General features: G+C 36.0%; 1 protein-coding gene across 1 annotated transcript in view; it reads left to right on the top strand.

The window, feature by feature from the left end:
* The first annotated feature begins 341 nt into the window (after positions 1-341).
* The window catches only part of LOC143405696 (broad substrate specificity ATP-binding cassette transporter ABCG2-like), a 40,460-nt gene continuing 17,870 nt past the window's right edge, over positions 342-22,931 (top strand). The window contains 10 exon segments of the mRNA XM_076864049.1: positions 342-532; positions 4,367-4,426; positions 5,025-5,142; positions 5,685-5,852; positions 9,950-9,973; positions 11,925-12,025; positions 14,430-14,552; positions 17,855-18,006; positions 19,013-19,093; positions 19,403-19,648. Of these exon segments, the coding sequence (XP_076720164.1) occupies positions 342-532; positions 4,367-4,426; positions 5,025-5,142; positions 5,685-5,852; positions 9,950-9,973; positions 11,925-12,025; positions 14,430-14,552; positions 17,855-18,006; positions 19,013-19,093; positions 19,403-19,648 (1,264 nt within the window).

Raw genomic sequence — 22,931 nt, 5'->3', positions numbered from 1 at the left:
TTTTCAAGCCAGACAAAACTAATAATTATCTGCATTTTTCTTCCTTCCTGGGTTTTGAATAATTTTCATATTTTGAATAATTTCATAAGGACACCTTAATTTTGGAATGTGTCATCTAATCGGAGTGCAGGTATTCTAGTTTGGATCTGCCTCCCATTATAGGTTCTAAGTTTCTTTTTATCACAGTGGTGTGGGGTCTTCTTTAGAAAGAAACCTACTCACTACAGCACAGTTTAAAGGAGCCTCATTTAAATGTGTTCATATGTTGTTATCTAGTGTTTAAAACATGGACTATCAACTTACAAATGCTTTTCTCTCTACAGAAAGACAGAACTATCCAGATGTCTTCCAGTAATGACCTGTGTTCAATTTCCATGTCCCAAAGAAACTCTGATGAACTCCCTGAGACAACTTCCAGTGATAAGAAAGGGCCTGTGTTGAGTTTTCACAATGTCTCTTATCATGTAAAAGAGAAGAAAGGCTTTCCATTTGATCAGAAAACAACTGAGGAAAAGGGACTATGGAATATCAAGTATGTGCATGGACTTTTTAAAAGACCACTATATTGACCAACAATGAATACAGGTCTTGGCTACTGTGTTCAAGACTGTGTACAGACATATTAAGATATGTTTTCACTTCTTTTGGCTAAACTAGGACTGAAATAATTGAATCATCTTTAAGTGTATGTTTAGTTTGAAAGGAACTGAACTGACACACCATTTCTAAAAATGATTGTAAAACGTATATCAATATTTATTTAGGAAACTGAACAATTAATAGGTCTTTAGTTTTTCATGGGTAAGCCTTATGTTTGGGTGGAAGAATGCCTGTATCATTGGTTTTTAATTGTGGGTATATAATTATAACTCTGAACTTTCCAAACTATGAAATATAATGTGCTTTCTGAAACAGATGCATTTTAGGTACCTGTGCATTTTATATCCTTTATAGTCTAGAAGTAAGAAGGTTAAAATGTTAGTATATTGTGAAAGTACTTTTCAAACAGACCTGGGTTAAATGAATGGTTGCTTTAAAATTGTCTCTTTATAATAGTTATAATTGTTCTATAATAATTTGCTTATCACTTATTCTAATAAAGACAGGTAGAACATATTTAAATATGTCTGTAAGTTAATTGAAGTTATACAGTTAAAGTACAAAGTAATAAGAATTTATAATCTTAAATCAACTATGTTTCATTTGTTCTAATTAGTTTTACGTGACAGTAGAATTTTGCATTTTGACACATCATATGAAAATAGAGTATATCCTATCATTCTTCTGGTTGTATATGATGTGGAATCATACCAGTCATGGAATCATAAATGCACATAGGGCAGGGTAATAATGTCCAATTCATTTTACTAACCTTCCGACCCCTGTATCTTCTCCCTTCCTTTCACTCCCCTCTGCCTAGTCCACTCTATTTTTCCCTAGCCCCCACTGCCTTATTGTAAATTAGCATTTACATACCTAAGAAAACATTCAGCCTTTGGCTTTTCTGGGATTGGCTTATTTTGTTTAACATGATATTCTCTAGCTCCATCCATTTACCAGCAAATGCCACAATTTCATTCTTCTTTAAGGCTGAGCAATATACCATTGTGTATATATACCACATTTTTTTTATCCATTCATCTGTTGAAGGGCACCTAGGTTGGTTCCATAGTTTAGCTATTGTGAATTGGGCTGCTATAAATGTTGATGTGGTTGTGTCACTGTAGTATGATGATTTTAAGTCATTTGGGAATAAATAATTATATTTTTAAAGTACATGGCAATTATGATTTTTATTCTTTTCATCTCCCAACAAATTCAGAACTCAAAGTGCAATGTTGAAATGGGATCTAGAGTAGGAGGGCAATGAGTATTTCTATGTAACCTATCACTACCACAAGTACCTCTGTGAGTTCATAGATACTGACCGTTATGGGTGTCAATGTTTTTCTGATATTTGTGAGTCTCTGATTCCCATATATGATGTTAGGATGTGAATTTGGCTTTGCATAGATACCATCACTATAAGTTCTGTTTGTGTCATAAGGAAAAAATTCTTCCTAACCAAAGCAAAAACTTTTTCCTGGCTCCCCAAGGCTGGAGAGTGGTTATAAAAGAGTACTTTGACTCAATGTGGCTGCAGATCTATATGGAATTAGACATTCATTCTGTTTTCTAGATATTTTTTATGTGACTTTATACTTCTTTGTCAATGCCAGCAACTCCCTTCAGATCAAGGAAGATAAGATAGCATAGAAAATGTTGAGGCATGGGTGGAAAGGAAATGGTGAGGATCTGAGGGCTGATTGGGCTGAGGCCTTGACTGCTATTAGGATGGGATCTCTGTCCATGCAGCAACACCTGCTATCTTGCCTACTTCTTGTCTCTCTAGGTTTAGGAAATCCTGACTAGGAGAATAAGGAGAGAAATGGTGGATAACAGGCTTTGATCTTTTACTACATTAGATAGACTTGACTTATGAAAAGCTAACAAGCCTTTATGAAATACAGTAATTAAAATATGTTTGTCCCTACAGATGTTGTGATGAAAGAAGTGAATGTACCATGCTTTGAATATGTGCAGGTTGACTAGATATAAAATACACTCTGTGTGAGGGTTCATTTACCTTCCTCAATGGATATGGAATTAGCTACCGCTCCACATTGGAACTATGGCATTTGGGAATCTATACTACTTCCATTTTCTGCAACACTGGGTTTAGTGTCAAAGAAAACCAAACAGTGGTACCTGTGAAATACTTTGCCTTTACATATTTACATTTGGTTTTGGTTGAATCATTCAGGATGGCTTGATCTTTCCTTCAGTACATATCTTAAAAACCTGGGAAGTTTTCCAGGAACTGAATGAAGACTTAGGGAATAAGAAGGCTTTTCCTACTCATTTTAGAAGCAGTTTCTAGGTAGATATTAATAAAGAAGATCATTAGGAACTGTATACACATGCACTTTGAGACTGTACCCAAGCATTTTTAATTTGGGAGTTTGCTAATGATTGAACTCAAGACTTTATGCATGCTAAACACCCATGCTAGCACTGATCTTTACCCCCAGATGTACCCAGTCATTTGTGTGTCCTTACACTGGGGGAGGAAGGTTACCAAAAGAGTAAGAATTTTCTGTGTCACATCTTGTTCCTGGTTTATCACACTCTCATTATATTAGTTCAGTCATTGAGTGAGTTGTTCCTAGTTAAAAAGCAAAGTGAAAGGTACATTTCACCTCAGCCCCCAGCTGCCCTAGTATCATTGTGAGACAAATTAGGTGGCACCGGCCATGAATGCCAAAGTCCTAGTGGTGTGAGTGCTGTGGGGCACTGTAGAACACATTTTGAGGTACCTAACAGTTCTAAAGAGAGACTGGCATAGACACCAGTGTTCTGAATGGGCTAAGTCAAACTGCTCTTTGATCACTCCTGTGCACCTGCAATGTCCCTGTCCTTAGTTCTCCTTCCTCCATTTAATTTTCTTAGTAGTTTCACCTCTTATATTTAGGACAAAATTCAGCCTATTTGACTTCATCTTGGGTCTTAGCACAGTCAACACTGCCATCATCACCCCCTTCTTCTCTATCTGAATACTCACTACCCTCACATACACACTTAATTAGATTGAAGCACAATTGTATCTGTTTTGTGCCTGCACATCCCCAAAGGACATCCATGCTAGAGGGATGTCTCCTAATTCTACACAGATCATTTTCCAGTCCATTTATCAGATCCTGAACAAAGCAGTAAATCATCTATCCTAGGGCATGTTTTGCTGTTTGAATTGGTAAGGTGTTTTTCTCAAATGTGAAGAACAGGTGATAGTTTCTTATACTCTAGAGTGCTTTATTCCAGTCTTTTATTTCTATTTAAGATGTATTGATTTTTTTGTTCTGATTAGATTTTAAAAGTGAGAACACTACTCCTAATAGTCTACAAATCATTGATTTATTAATTGTGTGTTACTTGACTGGGAAGCATGCCAGGGGATTTGAAGAGGCTGATCATCAAACATTATTCAGAAGCTGCTGAAGAAGAGTAAGAGGAATGGAGATTATTTACAAGAAATTCACAGACTGTTGATACAGAATGTGTCATTTCCACTTAGGGATTAGTGGCTTCATGAATAAATGAAAGGGATTTTCAAGGATCTGAGGCTTTTCTCTCATAGGTCTTGACTAGTGATTCATATCCTATGTATACTAGACTATTTTTAACCAATGATTTTTTTTCCCTTGAAATTTGGTTCTTGTTATATGTCTGTGATTTCATTAGCCTTCAATAATATATTCAGTGTAGCCCCTAAACCTATAGAACTCTTTAAAAAATGAAATAATAAATCAGTATGTTTTTGTGTTTACAGTGGGATCATGAAACCTGGCCTTAATGCCATCGTGGGACCCCAAGGTGGAGGCAAATCATTGTGAGTATAACAGAAAGCACAAATAAGTCTTTTGGTGCTGTTTCTGTGTGCTTTTACATGTCACATGCATTTTCTTTTCATGTCTTGTCTGGGCCTTTGTCCTGTGGATAATGTGCATTTGGACTATCTTATGGTTTTAATCCTAGGACCAGGAATTCTTATTAAATTCAGCATTACAAACACAGCATGATAAAGTAATTAGCACAAAGCAGTTGACCTTGTTATGAGATAATGAGAAAGGAAAATAAGGGAATAATATTAAAAGTGTAGATAAGGAGCTGAAGGTCTCAGTGGGACAGACCTCAGAGGTAAAGGCTCCTATTGCTTGGGTTGGATCCATAAAGGTGAGGGTCACTTGGAAGATCTGTATTGGATAAGCCAATGATATCTTGCTTTAATGTTTTTTGGCTTTCTTATACCACAAGATAAAGGAAAGTAAGAATTTGTGTGTCTGCATGCATGTACACACATATGTTAAACCACAGAATATTTTGGCTAGTTCACTTTCTAACCTGAACAGAATTTGGATTCAGAATAGGTGAGAGATGTGACCTTTGTAGTAAGGAAAAAATCTCACAACATGTGTGTCCTTTTATAGGTTATTAGATATCTTAGCTGCAAGGAAAGAACCAAGAGTATTATATGAAAATGTTTGGGTACATGAAGTACCTCACCCTGACAATTTCCAGTGTAATTCAGGATATGGGTACAGGTAAGTATGGGTGGGTTTTCCTTTTAGGTTCCCCTGTTTCTATATGGGCAAGAGCCGTGGCTTGTAGTATACCATGCTTCCAGTTGAACATGCTCAAGGAACCAATCTTATTTACCCCGAATTTACATCATCTCCCTTAAGACTGACAAAGAGGTTAAAAGGAGAGGAAGAAAGGATGTGGAATATGGACCTGTAGGCAATGGTAACAATTCTAACTTTGAATCATTTCCAAAGGGTCTACTGTTGCCCTTTTGCCCTTCCTTCACTTCTCTTTTTCTCCTAAAAGATGCCCCTGTCAAATCCTCATATACAGCATTCTGGCAGTGCTTAGAAGTCACCGTAATCACCTGTGCTCCATCTGGGTGTGAAGATAGGGAAGGAAAATTATTCCCTGGGCTCTGAAGCTCTGTGGAGTCACTGAAATGTTTAGAGTTGAAAGTTCACCATTACCTAGAAGTTTTCCATGAGTTTGTTATTTTTGTGAATAAACTTAAACATTCACTGGAGTGATGGTCTTAGAAAAGACTCAGTATGACTCATTGAAAGCACATTTCCCTTCAGGATGATGTCGTGATGAGCACCCTGACAGTGAGAGAAAACATGTGGTTCTCGGCTTCTCTTCGACTTCCAACAACTATGTCAAAGGAGGGAAAAAATGAGCGAATCAAAAAGGTCATTGAAAAGTTAGGTCTCTGTGAAGTGGCAGATTCCAAGGTAATGTGAAACTTCCTGACAGAGTCATAACCAGGAAAGAGGACTTCCCTGTGTGGGCAATATGACCTTAATCAGAAGTTTCCTAAGATGTGTGTGGTCAAAACTGGCTGCTTTCTGTAGTGATAAAAAGAAGTGTCCAGATTCCTACTTTAAAGGGGTAAATTAAGTGAAGAAATAATCTTAACCGTGATCTAATCCTGGGGTGGAGTTGGTCTATGTGGAGAGAGCCCCGAACAGCCCACCCTCATTGCTCAAGACACAGATCATTGGATGTCTTTGCACTTTTCTTGTTGTTTATTTCTTTCCTTTTTTACTTTTCTTCCCCTTTCTTCTTCTGGGGGACATTGTTGCATTGTTTTCTGAAATCACTTCTGTGTTTCATAAATGACAAGAATTCAAGGATTTTTTTAAATGGGTTCTTTTTAGTTGCACATAACACTATGATTCATTTTGACATAATTAGAAAAGCATGGAATATAGTTTGTTCTGGTTCAGTCCCCAATGCTTTTGCTTCCCCTTCTAACCTCCCTGCCCTGTATCCTTCCCTCTACTCTACTGAAACTTCAGCTATTTACTTATAGTTTTTTTTTTAATTAATGTCTTTTGGATTTACATGATGGGAAGATTCCCTGTTGTTTATTCATATAGGCACATAGGAAAGTTTGGTCAGACTCATCCCACTGTCCCTCCTTATCTCACCCCTCCTTCTCCTCTTCATCCTCTTTTTTCTATCTCACTGAACTTTCTTCTAGTTTTCTTATTTTGGATTAGCTTCCACATATCAGAGAAAACATTTGAACCTAAGCTTTGTGGAACAGGTTACTTTCATTTAGCGTGATAGACTTCTGTTCCATCCATTTACTGGCAAATGGCATAATGTCATTCTTTATGGTTTAGTAAAACTCCATTTCATATTTTTACCACTTTATTTTTTCTGCCCATTTATCTCTTGATGGGCACCTAGTTTGATTCCATAACTTGGCTATTGTGAATTGTGCTGCTTTAAACACTGATGTGACTTTATCACTATAGTATATGATTTTAAATGTTTTGGATATATCAAGGAGTGGGCTAACTGGGTGAAAGGATGCTTTCATTTCTAGTATTTAAAGGGATCTCCACACTGCTTTCCAGAGTGGTTGCACTAATTTTTAGTCCCACCAACAATGTATGAATGTACCTTTTTTCACATCCTAATCAACATTTATGGTTACTTGTATTCTTGATAATTGCCACTCTAACTAGATCAAGAAGAAATCTCAATGTAGTTTTAATTTTCATTTCCTTGATTAGTAGATATTAAACACTTTTCATGTATTTATTGAGAGTTTGTATTTCTCCTTTGCCCACTTACTGATTTGTTCATTTATTTATTTGGGGTTAATTTTTTTTAAAAAAAATTCTTTGTATATTCTGGATATCAATGCCCTGAGAAGCAGATGGAAAACATTTTCTCCCATTCTGTAAGTTTTCTCTTAATGCTCTTAATTCTTTCCTCTGACATTCATAAACTTTAACTTGATGCCATCCACTTATTGAATTTATTTTATTTCTTGCACTTTAGGAGTCTTATTTAAATAGTCAGTTCCTTTGCTGATTTGTTGGAGTGTTGGGCCTACATTTCCTTTTAGCAGGTGCAAGGTTTCTTGTCTAATTCCTAGGTCTCCAATTCAATTTGAGTTGACATTTTTGCAGGGTAAGAGGTTGGAGTTAAATTCTCTTCCATATAGATTTCCAGTTTTCTCAGGACCATTGGTTAAAAAGGCTATCTTTTCTCCAGCATATGTTTTTGGCACCTTTGTCTAGTATAAGATAATTGTATTATGTGGGTTTGTCTCTGTGTCTTCTGTTCTATTCTGTGGTCTTCATACCTGTTTGGTGCTAGCTGTTTTTGTTACAGTAGCTCTGTACTATAATTTGAAATCTGGTATTGTGATGTCTCCTGCTCTGCTTTTCTCGCCTAGGATTGCTTTGGCTATTCTGGGTCTTTTATTTTTCCAAATAAATATTATAAGTGCTTTTTATAGTTCTGTGAAGATTGTCATTGGAATTCTGATGGGATTTGCATTGAATATGTACATGCTTCTGGTAGAATGCCATTTTGATAATATTAATTCTACCTATATAAGAATATGAGAGATTTTTCCATCTTCTAAGGTCTTCCTCAATTATTTTCTTTATTCCAGTCCTATTTTGTATTTTATTTAAAGACAGGGTTTTACTGAGTTGCTTACTGTCTCACTTTTGCTGAGACTGGCTTTGAATTCACAATCCTCCTGCCTCAGCCTCCTGAACCACCGGGATTACAGGCATGCACCACTGAACCCAGCTATTTTCTTAAGAGTTCGATGTTTTTTATTGTAGAGATCCTTCACCACTTTTGTTAGATTTATTCCCAAGTATTTTTTGAGACTATTGTGAATAGAATAGTCTTTCTAATTTATTTTTTAGTTGATTCATCATTAGGGTATAGGAATATGATTGATTTATGAGTGTTGATATTGTATCCTGTTACATTACTGAATTCACTTATGAGTTCTCAAAGTCTCCTGCTGGAGTTATTTGAATCTTCTAAATATAGTAGTATCATATCATCAGCATACAGAGATAATTTGAATTCTTCTTTTCACATTTGCATTTCTACAGATTCCTTCTCTTGCCTGAGTGCTCCGGCTAGAATTTCAAGAACTATTTTGAAAAGGACTTGTGAAAGTGGGCATACTTGCCTTGTTTCTGTTTTTAGAGGAAGTGATTTCAGTTTTACTCCATTCAGTATAATGTTGGCATTGGGTTTGTCATATATAGCATTTTAATGTTCAGTTAAATTTTTTCTGTCTGTAGTTTTTCAAAATGAATGGGTGTTGTACTTTGTCAAATGGTTTATCTGCAACTATTGATATTATCATGTGATTCTTGTCCTTAAGTCTATATATATGGCAAATTACACTTATCAATTTCTGTATGTTGAGCCAAACTTGCATCTCTGGGATAATACCCACTTGATCTTGATGCACTACCTTTTTAATATGTTTTTGTCAACATCGTCAAGATTTTCTAGCTTATTGGGATATACATTTTCAAAAAAGATTCTGTGGTGATATTTACTTTTCATCCTGAATTTGTTTTTTAGCCTTCTTTCTTTTTGTTAGTGTTTATCAATCTTGTTTATCCTTTCAAAAAACCAATTCTTTCTTATGTTGATCTCTTCAATCTTTTTTTCTTTTATTATTCTCAATTTCATTGATTTCTCCTCTGGTTTTAATTATTTCCTATCTTCTACTGATTTTGGTGTTGGTGTATTTGTTTTTGTTTTTCTATGGCCTTGAGATGTAATGTTAGATTATTTATTTGTCATCTTTCTATGATGACAAATAAAATAGAAAGAGCTCAATGCTATGAACTTAGAGATTTTGATGTGTTGTATTACTATTCTCATTTACTTCTAATTTTTTGTATTTCTCCTCTGATTTATTCTACTATGCATTCATCATTCAAATGTGTAGTATTTAATCTCCTGGTGTTAAAGTGGTTTTTTTAATATTATAATTGATTTCTAACTTTATTCCTTTATGATCTGATAGGATGCAAGGTATTTTTCTCTATTTTGCAAAGATTTGCTTTATGACCTAAAACATGGTCTATTTTAGAAAAATTTCCACGTGCTGCTGAGAAGAAGAAAGTGAAACAAGTCATTGATTGATGAAATATTTCATGGATGACTATTAGTTCCACTTATTAATTTTATTGTTTAATTCTGTAAAATCCTTGTTTAGTTTATGTTTGAAGGATCTATACAGTGGTAATAAAGGTTTGTTAAAATCACCCAGTATTGGTGTTTTGTTGATTTATAATATTGATTTAATTTTTTAAATTAAAAATTTTGTTTGTTGGATGTATGTAGATGCTCTTTTGTTTGAGGAACTAAGATTTACAATCATTATATTTTTGATATGCTCCCTTAGGCAGCATGAAGTGACCTTCTTTTTTTCTGATTTATTATGTCTTAATGTCCACATTATCTGATATGAGAAGAGCTGCCCGTGATTGTTCATGAGTAAAATTTGAATGGTATGTCTTTTTCATCCTTTCACCTTCAGTCTGTGGATGTTTTTGCCTGTAAGGTGAGTCTCTTGGAGACAGCATAATTTTGGGTCCTGTTTTTTAATCCAATCTGCCAACCTGTGTCTTTTGATTAAAGATTTCAGACCATTTACTTTCAAATTTGTTATTTAGAGATGATTTTTATTCTCTGACATTTTGTTTTATTTCTAATGTTTAAAGTGGACTTGATTCTCCTTTGACTATTCTAGTAGTGCACTTCATTCCTATGCTGCTTATCATTTTTATTCTTCATTTCCTTTTCATAAAATTTTCCCATGAGTGTATCTTCTAGGTCAGGCTTTCTAGTTATAAATTCTATTGGTTCTGTTTATCATGGAAGATTTTTATTTCAACTTCAATTCTGAAGCTTATTTTGCTGGCTATGGAATTATTGGTTGGCATCAATTTTATTTCAGAGGTTGGTATATATTATTCCAAGTCCTCCTGACTTTCAGGGTCTGGGTTGAGAAATGAGTTGAAATTTGGATTGGTTTAGCTCTAAATGTGACCAATCATTTTTCTCTTGCAGCTTTTATAATTCTCTCCTTATTTTGTATGTTAGGCATTTTCATTATAATGTGTCTTAGAGTGGATCTATTGTGATTTTTCTATAATTGGAATTCTTATGCCTCTTTTATTTGAATTTCTATCTCATTCTTAAGGTTTGGAAATTTTTCTAGTATTATTTTATTCAAAAGACTGTGCATCCCTTTAGCTCAAATTTCAGAGCCTTAATGTATCCCAATGAATCTTAAATTTGGTCATTTAGTGTTATCACATTTTTAAAAATATTTTATTTATGGTCTCTTAACCTCTTTTCTTTATTGTCAGCTTTATTTTCAAGATTATGTACTTTGTCTTTGAGGTCTGAAAAATCTCTCTTTGAAGTAGTTTAATCTATTGGTGATGCTTTCATTTAAGTTTTTAATTTGGTTTCTTGAGTCTTCCATTTCTAACATTTCCATTTGATGTCTTTTCAGAATTTTTTTTATCTTTATTGAAATAATCTTTACTTCCTGTATTTTCTTTCAATTTCACTTCTTACATCTTCCTTTAGGTCATAGAACATTTTAACCATGAACTTTCTAAATTCTTTCTCTGACATTTCCTCTACTATAATGTTGATGAAGTCAGTTGAAGCATTGTGGGAAATTTGGGATAGTTCATTCTCTTGCCTTTTCATACTGTTTGTATGTCTACCCTTGTATGGGTATAGTTCTCACTTCTTCTTTTAAGGAAGGGACTACCTTTTAAGGGAGGGACTGCTACTTTCAGAGTAGTGCTGATATTGGGATAATATTGGGATATTTATTTTTTTATTATAATTGTTTCTGTGCCAAGCCTCATGCTGTTCAACCTTATGAGAAACTAAAACTTCTTGCTATTTGTTTTTTATGGTTCCTCAAATCTAGTGTAAACTTGGAATAAACTTCTGTAACAGGCCAAAAAAATGGATATTTAATTTAGTAAAATTACTATACTTAAATGAGGGCTAAATGGGGAAAAGGAGAAAGATTGGGCAAACGGAGAGGGAAAAGAGATACTGAAAATAAGAAAGAGAGAGTAAAGTTATAAAAGGGTAATTCAGACCCAGATATAGAGGAGAAATAGATAGATGTTATATATTTGAAATAGTAGAAGATAAGGCAGGAAGATGAATTAGGGATAAGAGGAACATTTATCAGCTAGAGCTAGAAAAGCAAAGATAGGAACATTGCTTCCAATTAATGCTTTAAACCATTGGATGAAATACTTTCAAATGGGTTGAGGGTACAATGTTAGTTATTGGGTAACAACTAGCATTCAAGTTAAAGAGTTATATATATTATCAAAGTTGATATTAGAATTGATTATAGTAAACCATGCCAAGGCAAAGAAAAATCTTGTTGAATTTTGATTTAGATTTCAGTGGGGTTTGGACATTTAGGAAATTACCATCATTCTTTGGCTGTGGATCTGTCCATATTACAGGGGCATAGGAGCCAATTCGCAAGTTGTTGTGAACCTCCACCAGGCAGTTCTGGTTTGTCAGCTCAGGGGCTTGAAACTGCCTGCTTGGAGGGTGCAGTGTTGTATGTTGATTGTTTTTATTGTGCGTAGGAGTTCAGATGCAGAATCTGGAGTGTCCCTATGAGTGCTGTGGGTCACTGTGTACCTCTTACCCTCTATCAGATTCTTTTAGTGGTAGTGAGGATCCTGGTGACTGACTGAGTGCAGCAACTCTATGAGCACAGGAACTCTGTGTTCTTTGATGCAGCTGTCTGGGTATGGGGAATGGTCATGGTGATTTAAGGGATAACTTTAAGGGGTGGAAGGACTGTGGACTCCAGTTCAGTTTTCTTTTCAGATTTGGTTTTAAGCTATTTGTTCTAAGAACCCTGCTGTTCCTGTCACACTTTAAATTTTGTCTGCCTTTCTTCTTGTTTTTAAGTGGGTGAGCTTAAGAGTTTTTCTGCTCCCTCCTTTCTCTCTTTGTTGCCCTGTCCCACTTTACCTACCTGGTTCAGTTTTAGGGTTAGGGGACTCTGTGCTCTTTTTCTACTCTGGTAACCTATCATCAAGTCTCTCCAGGTCTTAAACTTTGTAATGTTGCATCTTAAAGCATTTGTTTTGTCACCCAAATCTTAATTCTGCTTTCCTTCACTACCTCCTTCTGTGTGAGCTGACTGGGACTCGCTAATTCTTGTGCTGTGATTCACTTTGTTGTAATTGGGCTTCCAAATGATATTTGTTTACCTCGGGAGTTACTTCTAATTTGTGGAGTGATAAAGTTATTTTGTAAAGCCTTTCTTCTTTCTTTCACAGTTTTCTTTTCTCATTCTCTCCAGTCTTTTTTGTTGTTGTTTTTATTTCCAGACTCTTACATCATTCTCTTTGATTTCTCATTTGTTTACCTCTTCTCACATAATTGCAAAAGGAAATAAGTACATTTACTTACCTTATCAACACATTATCAATCAACAAAATGTCTCTAAAAAATGTCTCTGTATAATCAGCTGTTTTAAGTCCATATTTTTTGTCACAATCATGGTATACAATATACAATTGCTTTAGACTCGTGATTGATGAAGATTTAATACAAATCATTTTTTTTAAGTTCCCAATTTTTAAGATTTTCTTAATCTTAAAAATTCTTTTTGTTTTGTTTTGTTTTACAGGTCAGTAGATCAACATGGATATAAAGGGAGGATGAAAAAATAGGACAGACATTTGACATTCAGTATCTTGTTGACTTTTTTCCTTTGTAAATTATTCATTGTATTCCCCCACTTCAATACTGATTAGCTTGTCAAAGGTTGAATTCCATAAGATTCCACAACATTGGTCGTAATTTGTTACTTAAAGTAGAGAAAAAATTTAAGAAAAATCTCCTGTAGGGAAAGGTTTCCTAAAACTCCAAGCAATTACATTTTTAGTATACTTTTCTTTTGAAGGTTTTTATCTATTTAGGGAGATATATAAAATTAACTAGAGTGATAGTAGTGGTAATATCATGTATTTGTGTAGCACTTTTAATATTAAGCATCAACTCTATATTTATATTCAAGTGTTTTTATTAGTTTATAATAATTATACAGAATAATAGATTCCATTGTGGTATATTTGTACAAGCATAAGACATTTTGATAAAGGTACCCAAATGTCTTTTATGGTTCATTTGTTAATAATACCCAATCAAGGGCCATGAGTAGCATTTGGATATCATCTGTTTGGAGACTCCAAATTCCAGATGTGTTTTCTACTTCCTACCTCCCCAAAACCTTCTTTCTCCCCTGCATATATATTTAGTCATGGCAAAGACTGGGCCAGTTGCCCTGTGGAATATTCACTTTTCTGGATTTTTCTGAAAAGATGAATCAGGAATTCCAAGGTAAGTTAAGGTATAGAAAACAACATTTTGGAGAAAAAATTATGAAATTGGAAAGATGCTAAAATGGTATGGTAAAAAGTGTACATTCCTGGCTCCAACTTGACTCTCTTTATCAATCCCCTTGGGATTGTTTTGTGAGGCAGTGTGTCAGTGGGAGGCGATTAGAAAACACTGAAAGATCGATATAGATAGTTTCCTCTCCTATCTTAGTAGGGATTTTTTTTTTTTTTATGTCAGAGTCATATTTTTTTTAGTGTTGTAACTTACTCTCTTAAAACTAAATACTTGACTTGGTGAGGAACATACAGAACTATTAGAGCCTGAGCTTTAATAATACATGATATTACCACTAATATCACTCTAGTTAATTTTATATTGTATCAGGTGCAGTCACTTGATAACTTTGCTCTGGGCCTCACCTTATGCATATGATAAGAGAAACCTCTCCTTCTCCCAGGTGTCATTTACTTAAAATACAGAATAATCAACATAATGAGATAACATGTCTCTATGAAGAATGGTACAGGTTAATTCATCAAATGACAGTGACTACATTCATTCATGTGGATGATGATAATAATTTGTGTTTTAGGTGAAATCTAAAGGAGAAAAAAAATGGTTAGTATAGGAATGGAGCTCATCCTTGATCCTTTCATCTTGTTCCTGGATGAGCCCACAACTGGTTTAGACTGGAACACAGCATATAAGATCATTAAACTCCTAAAAAGGTAAATGCTATGGCAACGTTGTTTTTTAATTTATTTACTATCTGTTCACCTGGTATTCTTAGTGCAGAGGATTCAGAATCTTAAAAAGTGCTCCTCTTGGTTAGTGGAATACAGTCAATAAACAAGAAGTGGTTCAAGAAAGATGAAACGAGAGCATAGGGAAGGAAGATCATGTAAAGTTGGGAAGCTTTTAAAATAGCAGAAAGGTCAGGTAAGACCACAAGCATGTGACACATGAGCTGAGAGAGAGAGAGAGAGAGATACTGTAAATTCAGAAGAGAGTTCTGGTTGTAAGAAGCAGTGGCCCTGAGGCAGGTCATATCCGGTATGTGGACATCAAAGAAGCCTGAGGGACAGACCCATGGACTAAAGGTAGTAGAGGTTGGCTGGGGGCATAACAAAAAAATTTAATTTTCTTATGGCTCTGGGAGTAGAAATTTGAGATCAGTGCATCCTCAGGGTTGTTTCTTCCTTAGCCTCTCTCCTTGGCTTGTAGATGGCCATCAACTTCATTGTGTGTCTTTGTCCTAATTTGCTCCTAATTGGAAAGGCAGATGAGGGACTTTCAAAGACCACATTTAACTTTAATAACATCTTCAAAGATGCTGTGTACAATATGGCCACATTTTGTGGCACTAGGGGATATGGCTTCAACACCTGAGTTTGGGGAGGATCCAGTTCAGACCATCACAGGTGGATTAGGATGAGGTGGAGTTGGACTCTTGGCAGATTGCATAGATCTCATAGGCCATATCAGATGTGTGCTTTTCCTGTCACTAGGGGACATGGGGATGGTTTGAGAGTTTTAGAGCAGAGCAATGGCTGTGGAGAATACTGTGCAGTTGGGCAAGGGTGAGGGAGGACCCCATGAAGGAGTTGCTGAGGGAGGATGGAACTTTGACTATGATAATCATGGTGAGAATTGGGCAGTTTCTGGGTCTGTTTTCAAGGGACTCAACAGGATCAGCTCAGGATTAGACTTGGGATGGGAGGATGGAGACAAACTGCTGAGATTTGGGGCTTGAAGATGTGGAAGAATGAAATGAAAGAAATGACTTTCCTTTTACAAGAAAGAAAAATATGAGGGATCACTTATAAGAAAATTTTCAATAGCTGAGACTTAGACATCATCTTTAAAAAGATAGAAAAATATTTCATACTGACAGAAAAGGTGCAAATATAATACAGATGAAATCCTACTCTTCTCACCTGGATTCCTCACTGTCATACTTCACTGCGTCTATAGCCCCTCCTGCTCTCTCTGGTGCTCCCTAGATAGTTTTTTTTTCTGCCATCATGCCCTTCCACTCCAAATACTACCTACTCCAGACTCCAATGAGGGAGGCCACACCACTGCCTGCACTCCCCAGTCAATAAGCATGGCTTGCCAGGATTCAATCCAGGGTTATTCAGATTTCACCGTTTCTCCATACCGTCTATTTACACTCAACACTCATTGAATGACATGGCTCCCAGGCAATTCCATTTCCATCTTCCAGACATTTCCCAACTCATTATGGCCTTTAAAGTTCCAGTTTCTAAGTGAAGGGTTCATCATGAGTTTGTTTTGCTCCTCACTTTAGTTATCTTTTTCACCCAACACAACACCAAGACAAGCACACACATAAGCACTGCTTATTGTGTGACACAGAACTGCTTCTGGTACTTTCAGAATAGACCTGTTCACTTTACTCTTTGTTCACCTTGTTTTTTAACCGTGAGTATCTCTTTTCTTAACTGACTCCTGTTAGTGCTTTCAATATTCTACTTATATTATTTTAAGACTTGGTTGTAACCCTCTGTCTGTTTACAAGGAACCATTAGCTACTTCTAATCATCATTGAAATTACAGGTTCCTATCTTGTGTTTCTCATTGAATCAGAACATTCTTGGATACATTGCTAGATGCACAAGGTGCTTATCAAATTTTTAAATTAAAATGATTCTTCTCTTAAAATAATTTAAATAACTGTTTTGAATAGTGACTGTGGCCTTTGTTTCTTCTACTCATAAGTAATAACTTCTATAAAAGATAGTTTAGCAGTGTTCCTAGCTTAGCATTAGTTCAGAGCTCAGATCCCAAACTTGTCCCTTAGTAACTGTGAGTCCCTTTTCAGTTGCTTGACCTTTAAGCCTTATCTGTAAAATGGAGGGAAATGATAATATTAGAACTGCCTTATAACAACATTTTGTAAATGGAAATGAGTTTAACTTCTAAAGCATTTAGTGAAGATATTCTGAGTGCTTAGTAATAATATATCATGAGAATAGAAGTGAAAACCAATTCCTAATGAGCCAGAATAGTTAAATGATCAATGAGAATTAGTCATATGATATTCTTTTAATCATTGGTCTATAACTACTCCCTAAAATGAGTGTACTTAGAGATTATCTGTGATGCTTATTAATAATACAGATTCCCTATACATAAATCCAGATATTGTAATTCACTGGGAAGACTATATAGGAACCTGCATTTTCACTAAAATTCTAGCCAATTCTAGACTGTTGATACATCACATTTTAAGAATCTTTATCTTCTTTAAAAAAGCATTAAATTTAGGTTCCCCGGTTTCCAAGTATGAGACATGGAATATGACAAACCCTAAAATAGTATGGCTTGGACAGAGGATGTAAAAAGAAAATTAGCACATTAACGACATTGATCCTTTCCCAGTTCATTCTTCCCAATGACAGAACAATCCCTAGAAAGGAAGCCAAAGCATTAATCCTTCCCCACATAAACCCTTTCCCAGTGGTAGTACAGTGGGACCCTGAAGGGAGAGACAAGCACTGTAGGCTGACCCCAGACCCTCCATTCTTCCCCAAGTAAAAATATTTCCCAGTAAAAACAAATTTTCAAATTCTCACAAACATATTTCCTGAGTGCCCATACTGAACACTGACCCTAGATCTCTCCCATTTCACCCAGTATGTCATACCCCAAATTCCTAAGTGCCCCAAACTAATCAGATCATTAATTAAGTCACCTCTCAGTATAGCTTATATAAGCCCAGAAGCCTCCTTTGTCCAGGGGCTCAAATTCCACTAGAAGAGTGGGTCCATTCCTGTGAATGTAATCCCCTTCTGGAATAAAAGGCTGAAATGATCCATGAAGTTTGCACCCAGCCCTGTCCTTTTGTGCTAACACCAAGTATATAATATGAATTGAAATGAGAAGTTTGTGGGACGAGATCAAGTTGAACTGAGAGAAAATGCTCTACTGACAGGAATAAAGTATTTTACCAAGAAGTGCAAGGTTTTGAAGTTTCATAATTCATTATTTTCCCTTTTTCACTTAGCCTTTCAGAGCAGGGACGAACAATCATCTTCTCTATTTATCAGCCTCAGTATTCCATCGTCCAGCTATTTGACAGCCTCACCATATTGGCCTCAGGAAAACTAACGTACCATGGTCCTGCCAAGATGGCTCTGGAGTACTTCAAATCAGCAGGTGTAGTTGACCTTTTCATGCATGATCCTTCATTCATAGACTCCTGGGGAGAGCAGAGCGGGTAGCAACAGTGCTGTTTGATCTTTGCATAGACCTAACTGGATTTTCACCACCCTAAAACATTTTTGATCAGTTTGGTGCCAGAGTGTTCCCTCATTTTGCAGCACTTGCTTATTGTTCAGGGCTCTCTCTTTCTCTTCTCCTATGTGAGTATGCATAGTGTGTGTGTCGGGGGGCGGGGGAATACACGTGTATTTCTCATGGGCAAGTTTTTGGGTATTATTATAGATGTTTCTCCGTGACCCTAAATCAAATATTATCTTCCTCAATTTGTTTTTATTAAATCTTTGTTGTTTAAAAATAATCAAACATATGTGAATCTGGGGAATCCATGGAAGATGAACTGAAAAGTCAGAGCTTAGGCCAAGTTTAGATGATTGTGCCACAGGAAGTTGAGGTGAGAGCTCAGATGTACTGTGCTGGTCACATTCTGTTATAGTGCTTCTTATGAGAATTTCTTGTCTATCTGGGATTATGGCAGCTTGAGAGGTGTTTTTTTTGGATCTCTGGATTTAGTAGGTAGCCAAGCAGTCCTTGCTGATATGCATATTGATGTTTCAGCATTCTTTACATGAACTGAAAGTTAACAAGAAGCTTAATATTTTTTCTTGGATCTATATTTAGATTTTTGAAGAAGTACTAATAAGCACCAAAACATATTGAAAGCTACTTGGGGTTCAAAGATTTATGAGAAGTAAGGATTAATATAAGATGGTCTATAGATTTCAAAAATGTTTTGGAATATTTCTTTTTAACTTGGGGACAGAGTGTATGAAATATTGTAGGACTAAATGTATAAGAGGAAAGGATAAAATAGTGAGACGAAAAGAGAGCAAGGAGAAAGAAGTTATTGAGTCAGTCTTCCCTAGCCCTACCTCCATCAGACTTACTGAGTCTGCTCTATTTTCCAAGACCTATGTGGAGTTCTTGCTGGTATCTTTTCTAGGTTACAGCTGTGAGCACTATGTCAATCCTGCTGAAGTCTTCTTTGATGTCATTAATGGTATAATAAAGCAAAAGTCAGAAGGTATGTGAATCTCTAACATTTCCATATTTTTGCCAAATTATGTTGGTTAAGGTTTAGCAATGCAGTAGCTCATTAAAACACAGCCTAGTGAATTTACATATTAATCTGGTGACCAAATAAATTTAGTTGTCAGTGAATACTGTGAGTATTTTTATCTAATTTACAAGTGATTATGTTGGTTTTTTTGTACTCAAGTTTCAGAATTTAGGAGTTATACAAATAAGAGTTCACAGAAAACCTGGTAAAACTGGTAGTAATCGGTTACTAATGAGGTAGTAATCTGAGGCCTGTTATCCACTTTTATTCCAGCCAACAACACTGAAATGCCTTCAATGAATGAAAAGTCAGTCATAGAAGCATTAGCTGATTTTTATGAAAAATCCCCCATCTGTGGAGAAACAAAATTTGAACTAGAACGACTCTCAAAGGATCAGAACAAGAGGCGCTTATTCAGGGAGGAGATCACCTATGTTACCTCTTTTGGTCATCAGCTCATAGGCATCACCTGGCGTTCATTCCAAAACTTGGTGGGTCGTCCCCAGTCCTGGATAGCACAGGTAACTGACAGATTCTTCTAATTATGCTGTGAAATAATCATGTGAGAGCTATTTGTTCTGATATGGACTGCTCCAGGATTATTTTATCTTCTACCCATCCTCCCATTTATTTGTCATTCCTATTCTATTTGAGATATAGAAAGAGTCAATTGAACCAGTGTAATAGTTTGGAAATGATGCAAGTCTTCCCCCAAAGACTCATGTGCTGAAGGCATAGTCCCCATAGAGCAATATTCAGAGGTGAGGCTCTTGGAAAGTGGTTGGATCATCTGACCTCATCAAAGGATGGAGGGATTCATAGTTTGGTGGCAGTACTGGGAGGTTGGGAAAGTAGGAGGTGAGGCCTAATTGGAATAAGTGGTCTCTGGGGTGGTGGGAGGTTGCCCTGGAAGGGATTATCTTGTCTGTGGTTCCTCCTTTGCTCTCTCTGCTTCCTGGCTGCCGTGAGGTAAGCAGCATTTCTTCATCATGCCCTCCTGCCATGATGTTCTGCCTCACCTCAGGCCCAAAACAATTTAGCTAATAGACCATGGACTGAAACCTCTGAAACTGTGAACCAAAATAAATCTTATCTCCTGTCAGTGTCCTTTTTTCTGTGATCAAAATAGCAGAAAACAACTTGAGTCTCATGGTTTCAGAAAGTCTCAGTTCACAGAGGACTGACTCCATTGTTCTGGGCCCAAGGGGAGGTAGCACTTATACAAATAAGTGTAAATGCTTAGAAGCAGAGAGTGAGAGTGAGAAGGGGCCTCAGGAAGAACAATACTTTCTGGGCATGGTCCCCAGTGACCCACCTCCTCCTACCACACCCCATGTGTCTGCAGTTACTACTCAGACATTCCATAGTAATGGATGGACGGGTCAGATTACAGCTGTCACAATTCAACCATTCCACCTCTGAATATTGCTGCATTATCAAATAAGTTTTCAGGGGACACCTCATATGAAAGTTATAATATCTCCTTTAAGTTGATTTTCTTAGGTATTTTTTCACAATGATAAAAAGCTGAATAACACATCAGGTAAGACACAATTACATTTCTACTTTTGCAATGCTTTTTAAAGTGTTTTCCTGGACTATATAACTCAAAATTTTGATGATGTAGACAAATTTTAATAGAAAATCTTCAGCAAAATTGTATTTTTAAAAAGTGTCAAGTAAAGAAAATATCAACTAAATACAGTATTTTCTAGTAGCTGTCCACTATCATTTATTAATTCATTCGAAAAGTTCAACTCAAGAGTTATGTGTTCCATTTTGATACTCTACTATACTGGTGAATGAAATGAGTAAAAATTAAAACCTCTACTGGCATAGATTTTATTTTCTTATGAGGGCAGAGACATAATATCTGAAAACAGAAAATTCATAGCGTGCCATATGGTAGAAGGGACTATGAAGAGGTTTTAAAGAGAAAGAAAATACAAAAGGGGAAGGGAGAGGGAAGAAGATAGATGGACTATGGTTGGTTTGCTCTTGATATCAGATGTTGAAGGGACCTAGTCTTATTGACTATTCCTGATGGTAGTTTGTTCTGTGCACTTTCTGAGGGAAGAGACTGTAGGCAGAATGCTATTCCTTATAATTGACCCTCCTCGTTAAGAGATTCTAATCCTGGTAAAGCCATAGATGTCTCAAAGAATGTGCAGTTTATGCACAGGAAATAACCAGACTAAGCAAGGCTATTCACGTCTGCTTAACTCCTTTATATAAGACATGATGGTGTTCTTTTTTTCCTTTTACTGGCTCTGTAGTAGTTGTTGACGATCACTTCTAAGGTTTTTTTTTTTTCCCCCCCCACCGCAGTGCTAGGACTGAATTTAGAGCCTCAAAAATACTAAACAATTGCTGTATCCCTGAGCTACAAAGCCAGCCCATTTTTTGATTTATCCATGGCCCTATGTCACACAAAAAAACTAGTTCTCTCTCAGGTAGTTTATAAGAAAATCAATTTAGTTTGTTTTGGTGAGGTATTATTTTTATTATCAATCATTGAGTTTCTGTGGAATATTTAGATGTGGCTTGGTTTTGGCTCCAAATAACTGACTTCCCTGCACAAGCACCATACTTTTCACTTTTAAGTATTATTGATTTGCAAGTGTGCCTGAGAGCCAGCATCTCCTTCTCAATCATGCTTTCCATCCTACAAACATTTTTGATCCTTGTGCTTTGGCATTTCTTTCTGAACACAGGCATTTTAGTGTGTTATCAACCAAAAGTTACATTTTATTCTTCATAATAGATGTTATTTCATTTGGAAAATTGTCAGGTGAGTTACATCATGGAACCTTAGTTGCCCATTGTTCAGTAGTGAGATGATGTAGTGATTTGATTCTTTAGAGTAATTTATGCATTAGGTTTTTCTTTTTTGCCTCTATAACTGGTATGTCTTGTCCAATACATATATGGTAGTTATGGGCAGGCATTATTAGAACACACCTATCTATAAAATACCAGGATTGTGCATGTTTGGGGTCTAGGCTTCTTTAAGGTGCAGAAAACAGGCCCAAAGCCTCCAGGTTGCACATTCAGCCTACTTGCCTCATCAGCAAACTCAGTTCCACAGAAGGAATTCCAACAGTGTCCAGAAAAGATGCAGTCTTTAAAATAAGGGTAGAACCTTGTAGCTCCCTGAGTTTAGCAGGACAACTATTGTTCCAGTTTGTAAATGCTGGAATATTAGCTCAGGAGCAGGCAAATACTCTTTGATAAAGGCCCAGATGGTAAATATTTTGGACTTTGAGAGCTATAGATGGCCTTTGTTTGGAGTAGTCAACCCTGCCACTTCAGCATCAAAGTAGCCACAGCTAATACATATGCTATTCATGGACACTGAATTTTGAATTCTTTAGATGTTCCATATTGCAGGAAATATTATTCTTGATTTGTTTCTCCCAATTAATGGGAAAAAAATATCTAACCATTTTTAGCTTATATGCTTAAGAAAAATAGGAGGCTAGCTGTAGTTTATTGACCCTTGCATAGGGTTCTTATTCTCACATTATTTTTATTTCTCTAAGTTTGTAAAAATGGAGTTGTTAAAAAGTTTTATGACTCCTGCTGATAATCCAGTATTTATTGTCTTATTGTTGTACTTTGTTCTGGACTAGTTATTTTTTGACATGATTCAGACTTGACATCTAACCAGATAAAATACTGAGAAGATCTAGGAATGAATAAATTATTGGAGAAAGATGATTTAATGTTCTTTTAATGTGCAAAGTTTTCTGAACAAATCAACTTGGACAACATTATCACTAATCACCTGGAAGTTCATTGT

The sequence above is a fragment of the Callospermophilus lateralis genome, chromosome 8 (assembly GCF_048772815.1).
Source record: "Callospermophilus lateralis isolate mCalLat2 chromosome 8, mCalLat2.hap1, whole genome shotgun sequence".
Lineage (NCBI taxonomy): Eukaryota > Metazoa > Chordata > Mammalia > Rodentia > Sciuridae > Callospermophilus > Callospermophilus lateralis.
This window is presented reverse-complemented; position numbering and strand designations above follow the sequence as displayed.